Below are 25530 nucleotides of genomic sequence, written 5' to 3' on the forward strand. Positions count from 1 at the left end.
TTTATACAACATAATACCAACTCAAGCTATAGTCATTTTAACTGAGTTTTTTTTGCAGTTCATCCAGTGTCACCAAGTGTTAGTAGGGTCCTTTCCAGGAAAAGACGACAAAATGGATGAACAGGACAAAAAAAAAAAACATTAAAAAAAAACATACAAAATATGGGACACATATGGTAATGGTAGCCACCGTGGTTGATCAAATAACACTGGAAACACTTAAATCTGCAGAAAGTCAAACTTCATCTACTGAATATCAAAGGAAAACTATTGCACAATTCTAAAAACGTTATAGAGTATAACAAAATACTCCAGACTCACCACTTGCTACGAAATATTTCAACAATTAAAAAATCTTGCAGGTCATGACTTTGTGATCTTCGTAATTCAACACTTAAAACTGATAACTCAACCAAACGGATTAAGAGAAAATCTAAAAGCTACGGTAGCAAGGGAACACCTGCCCTCTGTCATGGAAATGTCTGGGCCTTACCAGACCAGTATCATAAAGTATGTTTTAGGACCTCAAGACTTATGGTTTAATAGAAAAGGAGCAAAAGCAACTTGTCTCAAGAGGTCAAGAGGAGAGGAGAGCGCGAGAGAGCGCGAGAGAGAGAGAGAGAGAAAGAGAAAGAGAAAGAGAGAGAGAGAGAGAGAGAGAGAGAGAGAGAGAGAGAGAGAGAAAGAAAGAAAGAAAGAAAGAAAGAAAGAAAGAAAGAAAGAAAGAAAGAGAGAGAGAGAGCAAGAGAGAGAAAGAAGAAAGAGCACAAAGAAAAACTAGGAGGCAGGAAGACAATAGCATCAAAGAGAGGTGGTGATTGAGAGGCCGTTGGACAGACTCAAATGAGACATCCTATTGAATTTTACCAGCTGCAGAGAGAGCAGAAAGGAGACATAAGGTGTAGGAGGGATGTTAAGTTAAGGTCTTTTAGAGTTGTTGTTTTTTGGCCTATTCAACTACCAAAAAGCACATTCTGTCAATGACAAGAGGCAATTCAATTTTCCTCTCTTTTCATTTTGATTCCTCAAGAAAGGCAGTAATGAGGGCATCCTTGAGTGTTATGTCTCGGGAGCTGAAGAAGGAAGGACTCAAGGCTGAGATTTGGTACTTTAACAAGGCCTTCGCGGCTTATCTTCGGACTTGACTCAAATGTGCTCATTTCAAAGAAGCTGACAGGAAGTTAAGTCCTACAGGGCATCCTGCTTGTTGCTTACACCTCACAGATGGAAATAGAGACAAGGAAGTGTAACTGAGAGTAACAAGTCACAATGATCTCCTTATTCTTCCTGACTTCCCAACTCAGGCCAGTCTGGTGGCAATTCAGAAACACTATTCTGTTGGTTTGGTGGAGTGTATGTGCTTTAGCAGATAGGATGTGTGCATGCAAGTGTGTAAGCACTCGCACGCGCGCACACACAAAATTGTATATGTGTTCACCATTCACTGAAACAATAGAGAGTACTGTTCCATTAAGCCACAGCTGATGGAGGATAAGACAGGCAGCAAACAGCTTCAATGAGTCTCAGTAATCCATCATCATAAGCAAGGTTTAGGAATGACACACACACACACACACACACACACACACACACACACACACACACACACACACACACACACACACAAAATGTACAAAGTAGGGTTGGAGGGGTTAGTGGAGCATGTATGTTATTCTGCAAAAAAGACCACACACATACTGTACACACAAGATAATCACATGGCGAGTTAGATGACCAGAAAATGTGTTTCTGACCAGAAGAAACACAGAAACACATTATGCTAAAGCCAAATTTGGCTCTCAACATATTATAATTTTAAACATTTAGATGAAAACAGTTTAGTGCAAAGAATCAGCACCAACTTTGTCTCTGTCGAGGTGTTTCTGTGCTTCAGGCCTGTCAGTGTGTCAGCTTTACTTCAGACTTTTCCTCCACAGTGGACAGTGGTGAAGATGTGCTGTTTGAAGCTCATGTTGTTTGAAGAACCGCAGACACCACAGTTAACAGTGTAGCAGTTGTCAGAAGCTTGTGCTTTGGAAGTAAAATCTAGAAAGGGAATCATTTGAAGTTTGCATTTGTGGTGATCGACTAAGATTTTGATATTTTGCATATTTTGACCAACGCAACATTTTTACATACGGAAACCATATTTTTCACATCAGCTCCTTCTGTTTTTACACTGGGAAGTTTGTCTTATTTGCATGCCCTTAGGGGATCTAATGCATAATACATAATACTTTATCTCATAGCTTCCATTACAATGGAATAATTTACAAACAGTGCCATCATCCTGGAGGATATTTTCATGGATACTAATGGATAACTACTAGATATGAGTAAGGTAAGTGAAACTTAGCTGCAACTGCAACAATGTATGAAACTCTGATGAGATTAAGTTAAGTCTCAGATGCTTCACATCTGCAACACATGTCAATTATTCATAAGGCAGATGAGTGACTGAAATACAGATTACTGATCACAAGATATTTCATTTCCATTAAGTAACAGAGCTAGTAAAGTGATCAAAGTTAAACGGCCCAATACAGCTGCCATTCAGTTGGGTATCAGTGGCCAATAAGGTAGACCAACTCTCTTCTATTCTAATTCCATTTAAATAATATTACATTTCCAAATTACTACAATAGTATTATATTATATATAGTGTGTATATAGTATTAGTATACTATAATAGTATTATAGTAATAAGATATCAAATTCACTCACACAAAAAACAGTTTCCTATCAAAAGGTCATATCAACACAAAATCCATTCTCAAATATCACAGCTAGGGCTGGGCGATATGGAGAAACTCAAATACCTCGATATTTTTGACCAAATACCTCGATATCAATACCTCAACGATATTGTAGTGTTGACTATTGGTGCTTTAACAAAATATTTACACAATGAGATTTTTGATAAATAATCATCAGTAATGTGGATATAATGACTAAGTGGGTAAAGTTAAATAATTGAACAGTTACAACAGTCTGGTAGGTTCAGAAAATGACATCACTTTACTGTAATGCAGCCTTTAAAACCAGGAAAAAACAACACTTATGCCATATTACGATATCCAAAATCTAAGACGACATCTTGTCTCATATCACGATATCGATATAATATCGATATATTGCCCAGCTCTATTCACAGCCCATTGCCAGCATGCACTCACAGCCTTGAGAGCTCACGCTCTCGTCTTTAAGAAGACCAAACAGAGAAAAGAAAACAAACATGATTTTTACTGTGTAGTGCTACTACAAAGTCTAAGATATTATCAGGAGGAGAAAAAATCCTAGGAGTAGGAGGGAGGGCATCAATTCTGAAAAACAAATAGACCAGATCATAAATCATAAATATTAAGTTTGGAGGCAAACCCTTCCAGTCTCTTTGGCAAGCAACAGAATAATGTCTAAAGCCATTGGTATAAAGTTAAAATACATATAAAGAATAAAATATATAAATAATAAGTGTGCATGATCCATAACAGTGATGGCAAATTAGTCAAACACTCATTTAGTCCATTCTTTAACTGAAAATGAGCAAAAATTTCCATATGTGACCCCTGTGCTAACATGAACAAACACAGACTCCAAGACCTATTTGGATTCATACATTAGCTTGATTATAAGAGTGTGCTTCTCTGCATTCACATTCTGTATTCCAACATAATAGTTTTCCTGGAACCAGAGCCTGAATGTAGCCAGGGTCTAGGAAGGGAGGGGAGCAGTGTGGATAATGTGGAGAGGAGGCGGCAGGGGTAATACTGTGAGTCACCACTGCCAGTTGTTGGCTGCAAAACCTCTTCCTCCACCTCCATCTACCAGCATTTCTGAGTGGGAAAGGGCTGGCAGGAGAAGTGATGCAAAACCTGCATCAGTGTACTGATACCAGAACAGATGGGTCAAGTCAGTTTATTAAATGGTTATCTGCTTTGTGTCGCAGGTCAAAATTTCAATTTCTCCAATAATCACTACTACAATACAACTTATGGCCAATTATCTGCAATCCGTACTTTGTGATTAGTGCTAACTAGCTAATGTTAGCATGCTTACACGTTAAACTAAGATGGCAAGCATGACAAACATTACACCTGCTTAGCATCAGCATGTTAGCATTGTCATTGTGAACACGTTGGCATGCTGATGTTAGCATTTAGCTTAAAGTAACACTGTGCACAGGTACAGCCTCAAACAGCCATAAGCGTGGCTGAAGACTTGATGTTGATCTAACAGCTTTCTTCCCTTGCATGATGCAATTAAGGGCTTTACTGGATGCCAGTAGCATTGCTCTGCATGCTGTCTCTGAACTTGTTTTTCCTGCCTCTGGAAAGTAGTTATCTCACATCCCAATCAGTCAACTGTTTAAGACAGATGTGGTTACTGGATAAAAGACTGTTTAAGATTTAATATGACGCCAAATGGTGGCAAAAAATGCTTCAATTTTCAGGGTCGACTTCTGAATGAGCACACAGACCTGCCTTTATAATGTGTGCTAAAACCAATGCCACCACAGTGCTAGCCAGGCAGTATCACATCCACAGAAAAGGGACACAATAAAGCAGCATTATGTGCCACTGTCTGGTCTATTGAACTAGTTTTCTGTAGAGTGTTCAAAACATAACCAAGGCATTTCCCTTATCAAACTGCGCTGTCTTGTGAAAAATCCTTGTCTGAAGCTTAAAAATCCTTGTTTAGCCCTCCCCTTCATCTACAGATCTCTGTCAAACTGAAGTGGATGATTATTAGATGAATTCCTTGAGGGATCGTAGCTCTCATCTGCATTCACTAGTTAAAGTCTATTTCATGGGGATAACATATAGTCCTCATACACTGTTCACTCAGAAGAAATACAGATGGTAGCACGAAGAAACTAAAGTAGAAAATGTTTTGGTTTGATAGTGAGTGTATCTACTTACCAGTCTAATGTGGTGTTAACTGACATGTTACAACAACTGACACTGTTTTTCAGGCTGCGGGGGGGGTTAGCAGGAAGATGCTAGTATAAAATAACATTAGAAGTAGTTGTTAAATTCTGAAGTTACACACACACACTACAAAGTTTGCTATAATCAACCTTCAGCCACTGCAGTATGCAGCATGATGAATAGCTACAGTTAGCCATACTTCACAGTAATGCAGATGTGTGTGTGTGTGTGTGTGTGTGTGTGTGTGTGTGTGTGTGTGTGTGTGTGTGTGTGTGTGTGTGTGTGTGTGTGTGTGTGTGTGTGTGCAGAGCCAAGGGAGAAAGGCGAAGTAGGCCAGTATGAATATAAAATCACCCCTGCCAGGCAATGATGTGGGCTACAAGAAGGAAGGGAGCAGAGAGAGAGAGAGAGAGTGTGTGTGTGTGTGTGTGTGTGTGTGTGTGTGTGTGTGTGTGTGTGTGTGTGTGTGTGTGTGTGTATTGTTAGAGAAAATGTGCAGATGAAGGTGTGTGAGAGAATAAAGCAAGAGTTTGTAGGAACACTCATTTATCAACTCTCTGGGATGTTGGGGGCACACACTCAGCGGTACACAAACACCAGGTAATTCAAACAAAGCAGCTTTTTATAATGTGAAGATCAGTGCATTGTCGGGGTGCTAGACTAAAACACACACACACAGACACAGACACACACACACACACACACACACACACAAACAGATGCACACATGGCAACAAAACCATGTTTCAACAGCGTGTTTGATCCAAATGTGCCATATGAAGATTCTATAGAAATGACACCCACAACCCCCTCCCAACAATCACATACACACACACACACATTTTAGGAAAAAAAAAAAAAAAAAAGAGCCAGACACAATGGCATTAACCAGCCAGACACAATAGTGTAGCAATAAGGAGTATAGAGGAAGAAAACAAGAATAATTAAGAGCACAAGCTTCCAGTAGCCTTTGTATGGATATTAGTGCAGAAATGAATAATTTATTAGGCCTTATAGTTAAATAAATACAAAATAAATAACACTTTGATAACCAATTTTTAGTTTTAGTTATTTATTTAGTTAAAGAATATATATATATATATATATATATATATATATATATATATATATATATATATATATATATATATATATATATAAACAAGTACTTTGAGTATTCACTGTTAACCTGAGTAAACACTTCCCACACGGACATTACTTTTCATTTTCATTTTATTTCTTTATACATTTGATTGGGAAAATGATTATTAGGAATCAATATGTTTGGAATATATAGCATGATTGACAACTCTTGAAACTTGACTGTCTATTATTAAAGTATATTCTGATAAGTCCTCACCACCGGAGGACCTTAACTATGCTTAACAGTGTCATCTAGAAGGCTGGATTAGTTTACATTTATTTAGACTTCTCCTATTAAAATGTACAGTTATATTTTTCAGTGTAAATTAATACAACCAAAACCAGTGAATATAATTATTATAGGTTTAATTAAAAAATAGTTTAGATTAATAATGAAATCCCTGTGATTGAAAATGAAAGTCGTAAAGAATGTAGCAAGCAGGGGTGTGAATGTTTGGTTTAACAGTGATTACATTTATAGTTCTGCAGTTGGCAATAAGCACATGCTTTGCATGTGTTTCATTCATTAAATCCACTCTTGCAGCAGACCAATGCAATTTATTTATAATAGATTTCTGGCGTCTGATGGCGATTTCTGCGACAGTGCAAAATGAATTGTTACAGCACTATGAGAAAAGACCCTGTACTACTCTTTGCATAGCAGAGAGGTCAAAATACAATACAGTAAGTTTATATGAAAACTAAGAGCTTTAAAAAGTCATTGCAGCCACTGCCCTACTCAGTTCTACCATTTATTTCTTTCATTCTCTTCAGAAATGACAAATAACCAAGAATTCTGGAAATAAAATACTTGAAATGAAATAGTAAAAAAGAGTCAAAGTTTCTTTTGTCATATCCCTCCGTCCTTCTCTTCAACTCCACACTTACAAAAATCATGGCTACAGTACGGCAGCTATATGGTTAACAGCAAATAGTCTCCCTCCAGGCTTTTTTAGCTCGTAATATGGCAAAGATGAGTGGAAGGAGAAAGTGAGTGGAGAATAGGAACCAGAGAGGAATTGCACTGCAGACAGCTCCATTACCTCCTCACAATAGGGATCATCCACCAGCCGCTTCACCCAACCAGGGATTCAGGGAGAAAGGGACAAGATTACACCAAGGGGTTAGGGAGATGGATGTACTTAGAGGAGATAAAGAATGGAGAGACAAAGGAAGCGACAGAGAAGTAACAAAAGGTGTCGTTAAACAAGGATGGGACATTTTTTTCTGTGTTCTCCCCATTCCCAGAAGGTGCCCTCACCCAAAATCTGACGTGGTTTATCCTCGGAATAAATCCCAGCATGTGGAAATAGCAGCTAAAGAAGGATGAGGAGGAATTTAGAGAAGTGGAGCAGAATTCAGGCGCTGTAAGACACGGATCGGTCAATGGCTTAGCCTGGATGCTTAACACCTCATACTTTCACACACATACAAATCAGACTTAAACACAAATGGTGTTATGACTTAAGTCTAAACAACTGAAATAGAAATTATAATGAAGCCAGGAAGAATCAGCGCTACACCTTAAAAAGATTAATTTGGCTCTGAAAAAGGTCATTATGGACAATTTTGCTAGTACGAGGATTTGGGAGCGACAGGGTTTTTCGTTTAAGGGACAACCTAACATTTAGGATTTTAAATTGGCTATTTTTCTTTCCTTAGATATTTGTCACAAGGTGGAAGGGGTAGTGGAATGGTTTCTAAATTTGTCCAGCATAAGTCAGAGCGTGGGCACCCTCACTAAAATAAAAAAATGTCCGATTAAAACTCATAATCTCAAGGTATCTCTAACAGGCTTCGTGCTTTATGTAAAAGTGTGCGAGCACTTCTGTCTTCCCAGGTCCATGGGACTCCTATTGTATTTCACTCCTCTATCACCAGGAGCAGAGGAGAGGGGATACACACAGCGAGATGAGGCTCCACAGGGGGGCTGGAACTCATTAGACCCCCACTGAACACCATACAGCTGGACCTATGGTACACTCAAGAAGAGCACCTGAAGGACAATCACAGGCTTTCCATTTTCCCCTATAAACTTTCTGAATCATTCTCATCATTTCCCTCCCTTTAGTTTCCCATCTTTCTCCCTCTACCACACTTTCTACAGTCAAGATCAGCATCCTTCCCATGTCATCTGTTTCTAGCTCTCTGTCTCTCTCCGGCTCATGCAGGGGTCAGGACAACCCAGCTGTGTGATAGATCGCAAAGTCATTCATGACCTTGCAGTGGAAGCCACACCTTCTGTCCTGCAACTCTCCGACAGCACGTATGTATGTATAAGTGTGTGTAAGAGAAAGGGAGAAAAAGGCATGAAGTGTGTGTGTTCATGCCGTTAAAGTGGCAGCCCATTTAAAAACATTTTGACTTGTTATTTTGTTCCTTGGGTCAGCACCAACACAACTCACTGCTCACTGGCTGTAGCCCCCAGGCACAAACTGACTAAGCTTCTCTGCAGTATTACAGCAGCTAATCTTTCCCAAAAATAACCCCAAACAGCATCTCGCAGAGGCCGGAAAAACACTTGGTAAAAAACAAAATGTGCATCCTCTTTCTAAGACATTTTTTGTCTTGAAATTTCAGTGTTAACCAAAACACTTTTCTTCTCTTTGCTGCAGCATTAGCCTGAGGTTAATGTTCCCTCTCATTCATAAGGTAAAGATACACCAGCAATTTTACTTTACATAAGTTAATTCAGTTGGCTACTATTTTGATAAAGCAAAAATGCCAAAAAATCCCTAGTCCAGCTTTTCCCAAGCTTTTCTTTGTCTAATGTGACAGTTGGTTGGCCATTTGACACAAGATGTCACATTAGGTTTTAGGAAACTGGGATGGACAATTTCTACTAGCCTATTTTCTCCCATCTTATAGACTAAACAATTTATCAAGACAACAGTTGGTAGATTAAAGTGTTTATATGTAACTTTCAGTTTGTGTTGATTTCACCGGCCCCTTCGGACAAAAGCAGTAGTCTAGGTCTAAGGTCTAGGAGTTAGCGATACCGGGAGGTCATATAGTTCATAATGAAACAAGGAACGTCCTCTTTGCATAATGGCAGTTAGTTTCAGAAACACTGCAGAGCTGGTGTGACATAGAGAATTAATAGATGGCAATAATACAAAACCACCACCACAGTTCATTTGACAATAAAACAATGCTGTATACTGCACATTTTTGTGCTATAGCTACAGTACAACCTAGCATGTACTCTGCGCTCCATTACTGAAAAACTGTTAATTTCAAATAAACCTCTATTGTATTTATGCAGAAGTGTATGCAAAGATAATTCTCTACACACACTAGCAAGGCCACATATTATTCATTAGACTATTTAAGTCTGTTAGTGGGATGATTGTTATGAGAGTCATCTGCATGGCTGTGCGAGTACACGATGACGCATTGTTATTCCCCTGCATGGCCGTGCAAGCAGATTACAGTGCTGCAGGGAAATAGTTAGCCTCTGCCCTGAGTGTGCAACCACAGGCAAAACTTGGAAAACAGGCAAACTGAATGTTGCACTGGTGGTCCAAACCACCTCAGGGCAAAACAACATGTCACATAATAACTTTTGAAATTGGGTGACCTATTCCTTTAGTAATCTGTGTATAATCAGCATGCCAATGTCACTGCACTCCAGACAGACGGTCAAGCAGTGTTTAACACATTACAAAACATAGAAATGTTCTTTTTTCTAATGCTGCCCTCATTTTTCCTTCTTTAAATTTTCCAAATCTACATTTTACTCTCTTTTTTGTATATCCCTCAGAAAAGAGAAACATGAATGGGTTGCTTCCTACTGTATGTGTGCAAATGATTGTGCGCTGTGTGTCTGTATTTGTGTCTGAATGTCAATATACTGTATGGACATCTGAGTAGGTGTAAATTTTGGGTCTGTGTGCGTGTCAGACTCTGTGTTTTGTGCTGACTCTGACTCTGCTGGCTGTGGACTAGGTATCAGGTGACCTTGGTGATTGTGGAGTGTGTGGACAAGAATAATGAGACGTTTGCTAACAGAGACTCAGTGAGACCACTAAAGGGGCTCAGGTGGGGATTGACACTGCCAGAGGGTATTGCATCTGACCAAGAAGGAAGGTGAAAGAGAGAATGAAAAGCAAAGAACAGGACATGGAGACCAAGGGTGAGCCAGATTGTGTCACCAATCTTTTTCCGTGCCAGACAAACACTCCATTTTGATCCCAAAAAAAGCATCACAACTAGATAAAGCTGTCTATAAATAAGCAGGGCCAGCACTGCCATACTAAGGCAAGAACAGAACTGCCTGTAGATGCATTTGAAATATACCTGTCAATTCTTCAAATAAAGATATGATGGTACAGTTCAGATAGATCACATGTCAACCCTCTTCCTTCTGTCAACAAACATGCTTCCTCACCTGGCTTCCTCCAATATCCAACATCAAAACATGTCAAAGCCAATAACCACAGTCTGGGCAAAAGTGGTGGACCATTTAGCTAAAGAGTGGAGGTTTCAATCCACAGAACCACTAGTGCAGGGAAAAGAAAGCACTGACCTCTAAAGGGATGACACAACCATTAAATTGGTCCATCACCACACCATAAAGTATCCTGTCCCGTAGAGTGTCATACTGGTCCTCAACCTTTTTGGCCCATAAGAAACGTGTATTTGTAATCCATTATGGCCAGTTGACTACATCTTATGGGTTATAACCTGATTGATGAAAATAGATTTTGTTGCTGTGTTTCATCTTTTTAGGGGCCAGGAAATGTCAAACTATTCTGTAATTTACAAGTTAAAAAGCAAGGATTATAGGAAATAAGTGTTTTCTGCTTCCCTGTCCCGTTTATCATCTAATGACCCCTCAGATGTATCATCTATGGTACCTAAAAGGCCTGACATACATCCATATACTTCAAGACAGGTGACAAATTAAAAGAAAAAAAGGAATAAATGAGAAGAGCAACATGACAAATGCAGATGCTTCCAAAATGGTTTGTTGAGTATGACAATCATGTGAATCATACATGCTATGGCCTTCACAGCCACCAGATCTCAACCCAGCCAATGGAAGATTTTGGAGTGATGTGTCCAACGTGCTTTCCACACAAAATCAGGGAATACCGCTCATGGCGGCCAATCACCTAAGACACCCGATTGTATATAAAAACAAACTAATTCACTGATGATCCAACTACAATATAGCTGTAAATCCTTTCTGAGTTATTCAATGCTGTTTAGCTTGTTGTTGCTTTTTAGTACGAGAGTTCCTCAAGCCATTAAAATATTAGCTCGTAATAGGAGATGGAGAAACAAACAGACAAAGAAAGAGCGTGAGAGATAAGAGTGAAACCCTGTGGCTGAGTACTGTCACAGAAGTCCGGAAGTGGAAATCAGCACCAGGTGGTCGAGCGTCTGGAGGCAAGCAGTCAAAGAGCAGTGTTGCCTTGACAACTGTGATGCCTTGTTAATGATAATAACTGAGCACCTCACCACCAGCAGCCCACACATATAATGTGTTTCTATTCTGTATGTGTGCACTGCATGTACTGCATCTGCACATTCACTTTATTTAAAAAAAAAAAAAAAAATACATTATTATTAAAAACAATAGCATGCCCTATGTTCTTGGCTAAACAGGCAACAGTGCTCTGTTGTTTGCTGCTGTTTCAGCATTGGGGCAGGCAATGTTCTGGCCTGAGTTGATTATTATTGTCTTTTCTCCTTTTCTTCTCTTTCTTTCTAGAGATAGTACAGTTCATCACTCGCCAAAGGCCAGCATCATGCCATATATAACAGGGAGCATATCTGATCCAGCCGACAAGCCATCTTTTCACCCAAGCTGCAGTGGGATCTGATCAATACAGCCACGGTGGACGGTAAATGTGGCTGCTGTGGTCTCCCACATTGACTGGAATAATGGATCAGCTTTTGGGTCACAGTGGACTCATTGTACCAGCAGCATGACCACTGAGGTTTCTGCCTCAACACCTCTTTGTTTCAACTCTTTTAATTAAGGAGCTGGGCAACAGAATTCCCTAACAGGCTTAGCTATTGGCAGCCTCGCAACCACAACTGATTGTTCAATTCAGGATTTAGCAAGTAAAGCTTTGTATGGACAACACATACAGTAGTGCTTTAATTTGTCAGGGTGTCAGGCCTTTGCGTGTTAATGCATCAGACCAACATTCACGGATAAAGTGTGGGCCTAAAAACGTAGGTATTTATGTAAAATGGGGTACATTTCAATTGAACGCTCTGATGAGCTTTCACTGATCTGATGTGGACCAATCCAGAGTCCTTTCCTCTTCCGCTGCATCAGCTGGTGATTTCTGAGCACATAGCCACTGCAGCATCCTACCACCTCATCCTCCTCCACTCTCTCTCTTCTCCTCCCCCACCCTCCCTCAACCCCCTCTCCACCTGCTTTTAAATGCATGGCGCTGCCCTGCCAGGCCAGTCTATGCAGGCAGCATCTCTCCTCTCAGCCCCTCCAGAGTGAAGGAGGAGGCTGTGGAACAGGATGGATGGTTAGCAGGTGCAGCCAGAGGGTGGGGGGGGGGACAAGACAAGGTCGGAGTAAGCCAGCAAAGCCCCCCTGCTCTACTGTGTAATACCAATAATCGATTGGGAGATGAGAGACGACCTGAATCCGGACGGCTCACCAGTCTGACTGAGAGGGAAATGGTTTAGCCCAGCTGCAGGCTGTCCTGCTCCAAGCATCCAGTGAGTAAATAGGTCACAGGCTACATGAAACCCTGAAATAGTCAACCTCCAGAAAGCACTGCACTGAAATTAGGTTATAAATGACATTATTCTACTTCTTCCTCAAAAGAGAATGAATAATGATCAGAGCCCCACTCTTCATGGCAGATATGTAATATCATGCAGTACACGCCATCGCCTGATGCATGGAATAGGGAAAACAGCCTGGCAGCATCCAACACGTCTTATACAATCCTAAAGCATTAGTCTTCAAGAACTACATCTGCTGTACATTTTGCTCATCTGTTTCGTAACGGGAAACGCCAGTCATGTCAAAACCCCAGCTGGATTAAATCCTCTCATGTGTAGGGTAGGCACAGCATGGCCGACACAACCTACGATGGAAGGGTAAAGATAGAAGGGGGGTGGTAACGTATCTGATCCATAAATAAAATGATCGCTGTTGGAAGCACAGCAATTTAAACCACTGGCCGTTTCACAGCTACCTATACATCACTCCTTTGCGCACAGGATGCAGGGCCGTGCCTTCAACAATAGGCCTATGCATAATTTTGAGCCATTCTCGTACACACACACATATGTCGATGGATAGCATAATGCTAGTCGGCCTTTGTCTGTGTTGGATAGATTTGGTTTCAGTGCTCTACATACGTGCATGTATACCTGCATGATTTCGCTCTTTAGGAAAACGAAATAATTTCGTTTGGGTCTCTGTGTTGTGCTCAACATTGTAACCATTCGCCGTTTGTTACAACCTACCTATGCATCATTTCATGGTAGTACATATCGGGGTCATGAGAATAGCCTGCATACACTTCCCCCTATCCACTACAGTTTGACTGCAAATGTGTTTCCTTGTTGCACCGCAAACGGGTCATTTAGTCAACAATGGCTAGTGATTAGACTACCCTCCATGCCTTAGTGGGGTCACATGCTTCATTCAGCTGGCTTTATAATACAGCTTCAGCTTATTTATCCTCCAACACACAACCTCATGTATGCTTCTATCTGCAGAAAAGAAAAACCCCACATCCATCCTCCGAACAAACAAATGACATCATCCTCTGAAAGCCACACAACCATGGGAGTGAAGCATCGTAAATAAAACATAGCGGGTTAGGACACAGTGATTCTACTGTGTTCTATGGCTGCCTTTTGTGTTTTCTAACAGTTTGATGCTGTTTCCACTCACCAGGTTCAGTACCGTCTCCACGATGTCCCTGTTGCTAACCTCTCCGACCTGGATCAGGCCCACCAACACGGCGAATTTCATCTGGATATTCCTGATCGGGACAGCGGGGTTGATCACCCCGGCCGGGAGGACCATAGAGCCGGCTGAAGACACCATCCTTTCCCCGGTGGCGCCGGAGCCAGCGCCCGCGGCGACCTGCTGCTGCGGCTGCTGCACGGTGGAGCCCGGCGCAGGATGGGAGTCTCGGTCTGTGTCCGTGAGCGAAGAAGCAGAGTTCGGTGGTGCTGAAACCGGCTTCTCGCTCGACATTTCCCCTTGGAAACAGGGAGGAGAGGAGCGGTCGCCGCTGTCTCTCACACCTGTTCTACAAGCCCGAGCGTCTGCTGCTGCACAAAAACATCCACTGCGCAGGAAAAACAAGGGAGAGCGGTGTTTCAAAAACCCTCTGAATTCACCCTATCCTCCTGAAAATGTGTAGGGATTCATAGGGCTGGGAAAAAAAGGGATGGAGGTTTGACAGAACGGTAGCCTACGCGTCTCTCTCTCTCATTGGCAGGTTGCAGTCAGTGCGGTCGTCGAGGAGAGAACGCCATGTTGACGCCCCCTGTCTGCGGCAGCGCGCTCTAGCCACGCATGCGCACTCGGTAACTTTCTGGTAGGGTGCTGAAGCAGAATAACATGGAGCCATCCATGCATGGGTTCATACCACACAGCACAGCACCACCTGCAACAACTGGGTGTTTTTTGTTTTGTTTTTATTGTTTTTCGTAGGCTATTTAATGGCACTGATTTCCAGTGGCATTAAATAGCCTACTAAAAACAAGTAAATGTGGAATAGTGAAGAAGTGCTGAATACAGAGACTTAAAAAAAAGCAGCAATAAATACTGGTGGGCATATTGTGGGTGCAGTTCAAGGGCAGTTCAGGTTGAGTTCAAGCAGTTTAGGGAGTCTGGCTTCCAGACGGAGGCTGTTCATATATTCAGAAGCCATCCATCTCTCCCACTTATCGCTGTCCCCAGTTTAACTCTGTACCTTTGTTTCCTCATTAAGCATCACTGGATTGCTCTCCTGACACTCATCTCAGGAGGGCTCTTGAATGATTGTCTCACCGTTTTGTACACACCTTACCTCCCCACCTCTCTTCTTCATCCTCCTTGTGCCCTCTGTTTTAACAAAGCATCATTCTTATTTCTTCCAGGCCATAATGTGGAATATTTTACCCTAAAACTATGCTGTATGTCTTTGTATGACAGGAAAAAGGAAGGCACGTTTAGCAAACTACTCACTTCTTTTGCACAATTTGATTTGTTTCCTTCAAGCTAAAAACCAGCGGCACACAGAATACAGATACCTGAGATAATTTGTACCATCAGCTGTTGGGTTTCTCAACAAACTATAGGTCATCTGCCATCCCTGACCATGTCACAGCACATATTTCTTTCATTTATTTGCATATAGTGTACATGTGTATTTATGCTCTTATCTATTTATTATCTCATGTTTTTATGTGTTTTTGTGTGAATGTGTATGTGTTGGCTACCTGTTGTGAACCAAATTGCCCCTTGGGGACATTAAAGACATTTCAACTTCAACTTCAACTTCAACACATGCAAACAATTGCTGCATATTTAAGTATCTCAAGTAGCTTCCATGGATTCAGTTTGAATTATGCTACAGTGTCCTGCATGCTTGACTGTGTCTGGATGTTTTTTTTTTTCAGTTGTTTTGATGTCATGCTCTTATGACTCACAGGTCCAGCCGGTGTCTCCATACACACACATACAGTATCCCCTGGTGGCTGCACCAGGGGATACTGCAGGCCATGGCTACTAGTTCACTACCTGTATGCATACATAAGCCTGTTTCATACTCCATGTGTTCTTCCAACAGGACGCATCTGCTGGGTAGGATTCCCATTAGCAAAGCGACTATAGAGGCTGATTCGTCTGAGTGTATTTTCATCTAGGCCAGTCTGTTTGATGTCTCGCTCCCCATTTTTCTTGAGACGCTGACACCGACAGTGGTGACAAGGTGGGTGTGACATGGGAGCTATGTGTGAGTGTGTTTCACATTTGTGAGATCATTAAAGAATCTTACAGATGAGCAGAGGCTATCTCAGGTTTTTTTCCTAAACCCAAATCTCCGGCACAAAGGAAATGAAGGAGACAATCACACATACACTCTGTCAGATGCACAGTTGCACACAACACTTGCATATGTTACACGCTTCCCTTACACTCAGAGAAGCAATTTCTCCAACCAACACATGCTATCTTGAACTCGGGTGCGCGCGCGCACACACAGACACACACACACACACACACACAATGGCAGACTCTCTCGCACACAAACACACTCCTCTTTGTTTTCAGACAAAGGCTTACTTCAGCAGCTTTGTCATGATTCCACAAAAGACTTAACCGGGATCTGGTTGGTGATTGGGTAAAAGCAATAACATTGTTCTTCTCTTTCCTTCCCTCACTCTCTCTCCTCCACCTCACCACTCTCTTTCCCCTCCCTCACCTCCAGTAGAGGTGCAGTACTTGTGGGCAGGCAGTCATTTTCCTCTCTGTTCCATTGTACCTTTGTAGAGATGTGTGGAGGTAGTGCCAGTGTCTTCTGTGGGCTGATGATCAGAGTGCTGGAGCTTCAGAGGAGGCCGGGACTCCGTGAGGATCAGGCAGCGAGAGAGCAGCAGAGGTGATGTCTTGTCAGAAAGGGTTTGATCAGTGTGTAGAGGAGAAAATGCAGTTTGTTTTTTGGCAATTTTTTTTCTGCGTAGTGGTTGCGGTTAGATTTGGTTTGACAAGTATCTACTATCAGCTGTTATTTAAATGACTGATAATTCAGTCATGCCTGGAAAAATGACACATATGTTAGGAGTTCAATTAGCAGGATAAAAGTCCAAAGGTTTGAATTTAAGATGTTATTATTCTGCTTCCAAATCTATTTCTCTGCTCTTAGGAACAATAGAAAAGCAGACATCTTCATTTATAGAGGGCTCACCTCAGACAGTGATAGAAACACAGGTAATAACGGATGTGAGTAATCATCAAGATGGCTATGCGTGTGTGTGTGTGTGTGTGTGTGTGTGTGTGTGTGTGTGTGTGTGTGTGTGTGTGTGTGTGTGAAACTGATTACAGAGTTTGCACAACACAGCAACTTGCTGTCTCTTAACATGCACTTCGTCAATTAAGCAATTTCATATTATTTCAGTTAACAGATCAAATTTAACAGAGAAGATATATTTGATTAAAACACTAATGAGATGAACAAGTTTGAACCGAATGTTGTTGTTTGCCGTTATTTTTTCGGAATTATTTTTCTCTATTTATCATAGTTTTTCAAACAAAGACAGTGGTAAAGACATATCCCTGTGGCTGTCATATTGTTATGATGGCTATAAACAAGATGATAATTTATAATCATTTCTTTTCAGTCATATTCAGCCTTTGGGGGAAAAAAAACATTCTCCCAATAGATGCAGTTTCCTTTGCGTGGGAATGTTCTTAACATTACTGTCTGTATATTAAAGTAAAGTAGAAATCAATAAAATTACATTCTTGAAAACTGTTGAAACATGATTTGTATTAAAACATGTAAAAATGTCACCCGACAGAGTTTTTTTCCACTTAGTAATAGACTAAAAGACTTTAAAGCAGCCATATTATGCTCACTTTCAGGTTCATAATTGTATTTTAAGGTTGTACCAGAATAGGTTTACATGGTTTAATTTTCAAAAAACACCATATTTTTGTTGTACTGCACCGCTCTCTCTCACTGCTGCAGATCCTCTTTTCAGCTGGTCTCTGTTTTAGCTACAGAGTGAGACCTCTTTTCTTCTTCTTCTTCTGTACTATCTTTGATTGCACTCGCACATGTGCAGTAGCTCAGATGTAGATCATGTCAGCTAGCTAGCTCCATAGACAGTAAAAGAAAGGCTGTTTCTACAACTTCGGTCAGTTACAAGACAGGATTAGCTGGGAGACTTCTAAATGAGGGCGCACATGTAAGTAGTTCTTTTGGAGATTATGGTGAACTTGTGTGTGTTGTAGCAGTGCTTTGCTATTGAGAACGAGGTAGCATGCTAGCGTTAGCATTAGCGTTAGCATGCCAGCTCGTTTCGGCTTGTGACATCACAAGCCGTGCCGATTTTGAACAGCTCACCCAGAGACTGAAGGCAGGACACATTCAGAAACCGTATCTCACTCTAAACAGCATGGATGGATTTTTTTCAAAGTTTGTATGTGTGTGGAAGCACCAGAGACACAAAATAACACCCCAAATCCCAGAAAAAGTGATTTTTTCATAATATGGGCACTTTAAGTCCACACTCTGAGGGCATTAGACAAGGTTTTCTTATTGGCTCCTTTACTTAGATCCTCTGCAATCTTGGGACTAAACACTTTCAACAAGCAGGTCATACTCCCTGTTGCCTTTACTTGGTTACTCTAATACTGGTGGAATTGCAGAGGACAATCCTCAAAGGACACTCAAAGTAGCTTATTAAAGTTTTAAAGATAAAAATAGTGCCTATGTATCAGTCTGAAAGAAAAAGCACATGAGAAAAAAAACACCATCCTGCCAGAATCTTATAACATCAATATTGGTCATTGTCATGTTTTAGGGATTACACACTCCTCCATGGGTTAAGAAGATTAGACTATCTTTGCTTTTATGAATCCCCTCTGGATGAACTCAGAAGTGTGCAGTGATAAAGGTTTAAACAAGCCTATTTTGTCTTAGTCAAGGAAAAGGAGATAAAGGATTGACAGGAACAAAATGTTCCAATAGAAAATATTTTTGAAAAATATTCTACTGTGTAAGCTAAGTAAGTGTAAGCAACAGTACCTCATTTTCATTATTCCGAATGGCGAAAGACATCGGCTCGTAGTAACACTCCCTTTGGTCTGGAAAGCTGTCACCAGGGATGAAGGGGCCAGTTCTTTGACAGAGGCCACAGCCCGGGATCAAGGACACAGCTCTTTGACTGGGCTGGAACGTTGGGCTCCTGAACTTTAGTAGTGGCCATGAATAAGCCATCTGAGATAAAACAGTCACTTCAGTTTGATGGAAAAGCTTACGAACAGTATTTGGCCCTGAGTTGGGCCAGCTCTGAAAATGTGTACACCAGAGAACAGTGAACATACATGATACGTGAATGTACAAACACATCTGCTTGTTAGCAGCATCTGCACTTCTGTTGTCAGGACACGTGACAATGATCCAGTATTGCTTAACCTCTTGGACCCTCAACCCCCTGATGAGTCAATTATTATACTGCCAAGCATTGTTCAAACCCTCAGAACTTTATTAAAAATTCTACTCAGATTTCCAAAGATATCAAATCTGTTGAATAACTGCATAACCAGATGCACAACACAGCCAGAATTTACTATGAGATTAGATATTTTACCCAATACAAAAGTGTGATATAACTTTAGAGGCAGTGGAAAAGAAATTGTACTACATTGTACTACACCGCTGATATTGTTTAACAGTGTAAAAAATGTGTTTTCCATTCAAAGCTAAGCATAGGAGAAATTAGTGAATTAAAGGGGGACAGTTAATGCCCCTACACATGCATGGTACACATTGTGTCAGGACACTGTGGGTATGTACACACTGTGCAAAGCAAAAGGTGAAAGTGCAGTAAATTACCACATACAGCGAAGGACACTTAACTCCAGGCAGACACCGTTTGAAACTAGCTGGTGAACATAGTGGAGCAGAGCCAGATATTTCCCTCAGGAGTTGGTAAAGACAGAGCTAAAAGAGAATCGAAAAAAAGCTAAAAGTGAATATAGACTCATTCATCAGGTGCCAAGAAACACAACTCCAAATGAATGATAAATAGCACATTGTCATATTTTAATTAATTGTACAAAATAAAATCATGCATTCATTAAGATATCTAAATTTTACTAAAGACCCAAAACACCCCAGGGCCCTGGGTTCATCACTGAAGAAGTGTCCAAGTAGCACTTTAAGGTGTAATCCAGAACTAACCTGGAGGGTCATTTAGCAACAGTGAAGGTTTTCTCAGAATCATCAAAGACTGTTTTTGCCATCTGGATGAAACAATATTGGGTCTGCTGCATGATAAAAAAAGGTAAACTTGTGTCCTAAAAAGGGGCGTAGCACAAAATTCTGGGCCCTGTAGAAAGGCATTTTCTATGGGCCCCTCCCCGCATCCACAGCTATTCATTCTAGCATCTTTTTGGGCCCTCCTCACATGAGAGTCCTGGGTACTCAGTCCCCTTTTTCCCCTCAGTCTGACGCCCCTGGTTCCCTAAACTGAACAAAGACTTAGAAATGCTGAATTCTCGGGATTATGCAAGAATCATACGATCACATATCAAGCAGCGGACCGAACCAATCAGCGTCCTGTAAGGAGCTACTAGCCGCTGCAGGCGTGGTTTCTGCGCCCTCGACTGTTCATTTGAAACCAACAATGACGGACGTGACGGACAGATGGGTCATCCAATCACCTGTCATGTATTTTTTTTAAAAGTGCCTGCCTTTTTCCAAACAGTTTTTAATGACGGCTTCTCAGATGGTTCTGGCTGATTACTCTTTGAGCAATAGACACCATATTTGTTTACCCAGATAGTTAGATGATTCTGGAAAGTGCCTTTTAAAACAGCAGTAAGTATGACCTTATGGGTTTTTCAAAGATCACTGGGTAATTATTTTTCAGAAAATCAGTTGTGTTGAACTGTTCTTGAGGAGCTGTTTGCAGGTGAGGCACCTTGGCCTATGAGCCTGAAAAAGGGTTCCAGTTTTACTATCACATCCAACCTACCTTTTTCACAGCATTCTGACTCTTCAACATCAGATGTAACATGAATAATGGCTCAGTTTATATTTAGCTATTGTTGTTCCAGGGTCCTCATGTTGTGCATGCTGGATCACTCATGGTTCTCCTAAAACGAGTGGAGCCATCACTGATGTTTTTAGTTGCACTTGTTGCAAATCCTTCTGCTGTGAAAAAGGGTTCCATTAAATACTGCACTAGTACTTGAAATCAGTTACTGCAGATTTGGATTTGGCAATTTTAATAAAAGTGTGTCCACTGCATTGCATTCAATATACTGTATGCAGTAGTGCTCACCTGTTTAGTATATCTTTGTCATCTTGTCTTTTCTGTGGAACTCCACTCCAACAAAAAACATTAATACGAGCAGTACTACTGAATTTGCCCTTGTCCACATTCTGTTATGATAACCCCCGTAGTCCATCGCTTCACCAGCGTTTCCAGAAGATTTCACTGTGATGCACTATGCTTCTGGCTGCAACAATACTGAACCCCACAATTTGACATGACTTGACTTGATTGTACTACTCCATGATCATGCTCAACCTGTTTGCCAAGTAACAATGTAATTAGGGACCTTGGTAACTTAAGTACATATGAAATACTGCAAACAAAGTATTTAATGTAGGTTATACCACATCTGCATTAATATTTGTGTCTATTATGGCACAAAATGTCATCTGAGGGTTTTATCTGATGCAGTCTGTGCAGCAGTGTTGAATTCCCAGTCTTAACAGACTTAACTACTAACAAGCTCCAGGTTTCAACCTTATGTACTGACAGATTTGTCTTTCTTTGCTTCTTTTGAAACTTTTAACACATGCTTCACTATTTTTTTTATTTCTCATTAATTGTGCATACTTTTGGTTGTAGTATGGCAATGCCAGAGCATACACTCAAGGATACTGTACACAGAACTGCCAACATGGTTTCATCAATAATTCATTCATTCGGTAATTTATTCATTAATGACCTTATCATGGATGTCTGGAAGAAGCCTGTGGATTACCCAGTCTAGGAGGAGATACATCTGTTTCTCTCTGTGTCTCTCTCTTTCTGCTCAGCTTTATAATGTGAATGTGGTGCAGATAAAGAGCAACAACATTAAACAACATCCAAAGTCCATCACTACAAAATTCAACTGAGTTTTTTGCATAGTGTGAATCATGTTGGTCTCTTTAATGATTGCAGATAAGATATTTCTTTCAAATCCTGCTATTTTAGTCTGTTAATTAGAGAGTTACATAAGCAAGGCAGGTTAAGATTAGCCAACACTCCTACAATAATTTTCTTATATCTGTGATGGAGGTGAGAACAAAACATAATGCATTAGCTATAGGTCTTTTTCTGCATTCAAAAATCAAATACTAAACTACTATTGAATTGAAACCACTTCCAATTTAGTATCCGACCAAATGTGAAATATGGTCACAATCTTCCCGTCTGTTCCTGAGTTATGGCGTTGAATTATGGCCAGAAAAGTGTTTTTCGGGAACATTATGATGTCCCAGTGAAGTTGACCTTTGACCTTTTGGATATAAAATTTCATCACTTTATCATTGTATGCTATTAGACATTTGTGTGAAATTCTGTCATAATAAGCGTAGGAATTCTTGACTTATGGCCAAAAGCGCATTTTGTGATGTCACAGTGACCTTGACCTTTGACCACCAAAACCTAATCATTTCACCCTTGAGTCCAAGTACATTTGTGCCAAATTTAAAGAACATTCCTCACGGCATTCCTGATATATCACGTTCACAGGAATGGGACGGACATATGGATGCACGGACGCACCGACGGACAACCCCGAAAACATAATGCCACCAGGCTATTGCTGGCGCAGGCATAAAACGGGGCTCAAGTTGACACAGCTAACTAACTGACTCCATGGCAACATTACACTTTCCGTTTACATCCCCCAAAACCCTGCAAATAATGGGAATTGTAGTTCTACATGTTAGAGCATAATAATCCCCCAAATCGAAATAAGACTAAATTACAAAATCCTTCAACATTATTTTTTTTTCATGCAACATATGAATGTGTTTTTTTACAGTACTGAGACTCAGAATCATCACCATAGGCATTATATTCCTGGGACATTGACACTCTTTTCTATCAATTAACATACTTACTCTGTGTTGAAAACACATGGACATATAGCACTGAGGATATAAAGACTTCTTGAACAGAGGTAGTAGCTGGACAGGCACTCTGCATGAAAAAACATTGATGATCTCATAAATCCCTCTGCATTTTATCTGAATACATTAAGAGCCAGCATTGTCATAGTGAAGTCGATGGCTTCATAATTTCAACATTTGCTTAGAAAATGTACCCCTCTGGAATAAGGTGGATTCACTTGGGAAAAATCAATGCTCGATTCACCTTGTCAGTAATCCTTTTTTTTCATAGCGGAATTTGCAATACAATGTTTCTCATCTGTCAGACTTGATGTACTAAAGTAAACCCACAGTGCAGATGATCATTGACATTCAGGAGCTGTAACAGTGTGCCCTACATTTGAGATAAAATCACTGACATGTTAAATGAGGTAGAAGTTAAAGTAATGTTTCATTCATTTCTGTTTTAAAAATGGCAGACATCCTGGCTTACAGGGAGTGCAGCATCTGTATTAAAACACCTTCATCGCCCTCTGCGAGGGTCCCCATATAACACGGCTAAGTAGGTAAATGTGATTGAGTATTGATCTGAGCTGTGGAGGTTTAGTTTCCTGCATCCATCCATTGAAAGGACACAAGGAGAGAGCAGTGAAAATCCCCATAGGGAGAACCCCCTGACACTAAAGTTATCTAAAACATTTTCCATGGCAGAATCCAGTGTGGCAACAGCACCACTCAATGGACACAAGACCACATAAACAGTAAATATTATGTGTGTACATGTATTTTCATGCTATTATGCCTTTTAAAACATGTAATATATAAGACTGAAGAACATTTCCACACAATGTTGTGTTGAATTTTTTATTCTCTTGTTCACTTTGTCAGAAATGACCAAGCATAAATCCCCCTGGTCTCAGCTACTTAGATAGGTTTGGAGCCCCTCCCCACACAGCCGAGGGCTCACGTCAATGTCACTCACTCAATCTTTGTCATTTTGTTTCTCTCATACACACTTATTTACACATACACACACATTCCACACCAGCTGACAGCATTCACGCAGGATTTGGTGGCACTGTAGAGATATTGTATCATAGCAACACCATAGCAACGCCTACAGCCGAAACAACAAAAGCCCAGGCAGTGCCATGGCAGAGCAAGCGTTAGTCTGCTGTTGCTTTAGTAGGATGGCGTGTAAAAGGTTCACATTTCAGCATATCAATATGATAGGAAGACCCTGAAAAGCTATGATGTTTGATCTGCTGGCACAGAACGCGTCATATTTATTTACAATAAAGGCTGTATGTATACCTAAAAAGCAGATACACAGGCACATCCATCCATGCATACACCCACACACACAATTTCAAACATGCTTCCCAGAAGCAGTGAAATGGTCACATGTCTTAGACATTGTATAACATGACAGCAAAAAAGTGATACAATAAACATTGATATAATGACAATAATAAAGTTAAAATAGCATTTAGATAAGATTAACACTGAAAATAGTGACAGAACTAAATCAACAGTGATATCCAACACAATGTATCCATAACAGCACATTTATGGACCAGATGAATGTTTCCCATTTCTGTGATCCAGATCCCTCATATGCCTGCTTTTCCTGAACTAGTGCACTTTTCACAATGTAATGCAACCATGTCATGTAGCCATATTGTACTGGTCCTGGTCATTCCAGATTTGTTTTTAGAGCACTGGGATTTATGCATCTTTATCTGTGGAAGGCTTGATCATAATCAAGTGCATTTTATAAATGTGCATATGTAAGTGATACGTTCACAGCTTAGTTTATAGATGGACAGATTAATAAAGAATTGTGGCTATTACAGGCATAAGATGTAAATATTTTTACATACTATGAAATCAGTAATAGCTATATCAAATTAAGGTGTTAGAGACCGCAACCATCTCATGATCACGCCTTATAGTGCTGGCTGTTTTATAAGGTCATTTTTTTTGCAAGATATTGGATAAGTAGATGAGGATTTGGAAGAATGACTCAGAGCAATAAATACCAAAAATACTCTCTGTCTGCACAACCTCATCCCCCCGATAAAGCACATGGTTGCTAGCCAATTATTTGAGACATCAATGGCTATTCAAATAGATTAAATAAGCCATTTTAATATTTGAAATTGCAAATTAAATGGCACTGAAAATCATAATGTATGAGATAAATAAGTAGTGATATGTTGTTCTGCAGAATTAATGTAATGTAACAAAAAATCCTTTTCTGTGTGTAAATGACTGTAACTCAGTACAGTATGGTACAGTAAAGCTCAGTGTGGCTCAGCAGCGTGAAAAGACACTAAAGTCCACTGTCTGGATGATTCCTCTCCTGGGTCACTGGTTCTCAGGCCCAGCTGCTCTGGCAGTGTGACCCAAGATAAAGCTTGAGTTCTGGGCTTTAGATTTTGGCCTCAGTAGTTGTCTGATCTGGCGAGTGAAAAGAGGAGCGGATCCTCTGGGCTTCATTAACACACAGGTGACCAAATGCTTTGTTGTACCATTCTGGAGATCTTCCCCTGTGACAAGAACATCAAATAATGCATATTAATGATTGCAATGTTTATTAAAAGCTTTACCATGAAAGCACT

The 25530-nt window shown here is 40.5% G+C and overlaps 2 protein-coding genes across 31 annotated transcripts in view; both read right to left on the reverse strand.

Moving 5' to 3' along the window:
• The window catches only part of nbeaa (neurobeachin a), an 87246-nt gene extending 72674 nt beyond the window's left edge, over window positions 1-14572 (reverse strand). For 17 of the 26 annotated variants that reach the window (XM_035991113.1, XM_035991103.1, XM_035991114.1 and 14 more), the window contains exon 1: window positions 13963-14571. In XM_035991113.1, the coding sequence (XP_035847006.1) occupies window positions 13963-14271 (309 nt within the window). In that variant the 5' untranslated portion in view covers window positions 14272-14571. Of the gene's footprint in view, window positions 1-13962 lie in introns of all 26 variants that reach the window. The other 9 variants (XM_035991092.1, XM_035991105.1, XM_035991104.1 and 6 more) reach the window with 2 other exon arrangements.
• A 9163-nt stretch (window positions 14573-23735) lies between these two features.
• Window positions 23736-25530, reverse strand: part of stard13a (StAR-related lipid transfer (START) domain containing 13a) — a 59658-nt gene continuing 57863 nt past the window's right edge. For all 5 annotated transcript variants that reach the window (XM_031280619.2, XM_031280621.2, XM_031280622.2 and 2 more), the window contains one exon: window positions 23736-25458. In XM_031280619.2, the coding sequence (XP_031136479.1) occupies window positions 25341-25458 (118 nt within the window). In that variant the 3' untranslated portion in view covers window positions 23736-25340. The remainder of the gene's footprint in view (window positions 25459-25530) is intronic.

The sequence above is a fragment of the Sander lucioperca genome, chromosome 13 (assembly GCF_008315115.2).
Source record: "Sander lucioperca isolate FBNREF2018 chromosome 13, SLUC_FBN_1.2, whole genome shotgun sequence".
NCBI classification, from domain to species: Eukaryota; Metazoa; Chordata; class Actinopteri; order Perciformes; family Percidae; genus Sander; species Sander lucioperca.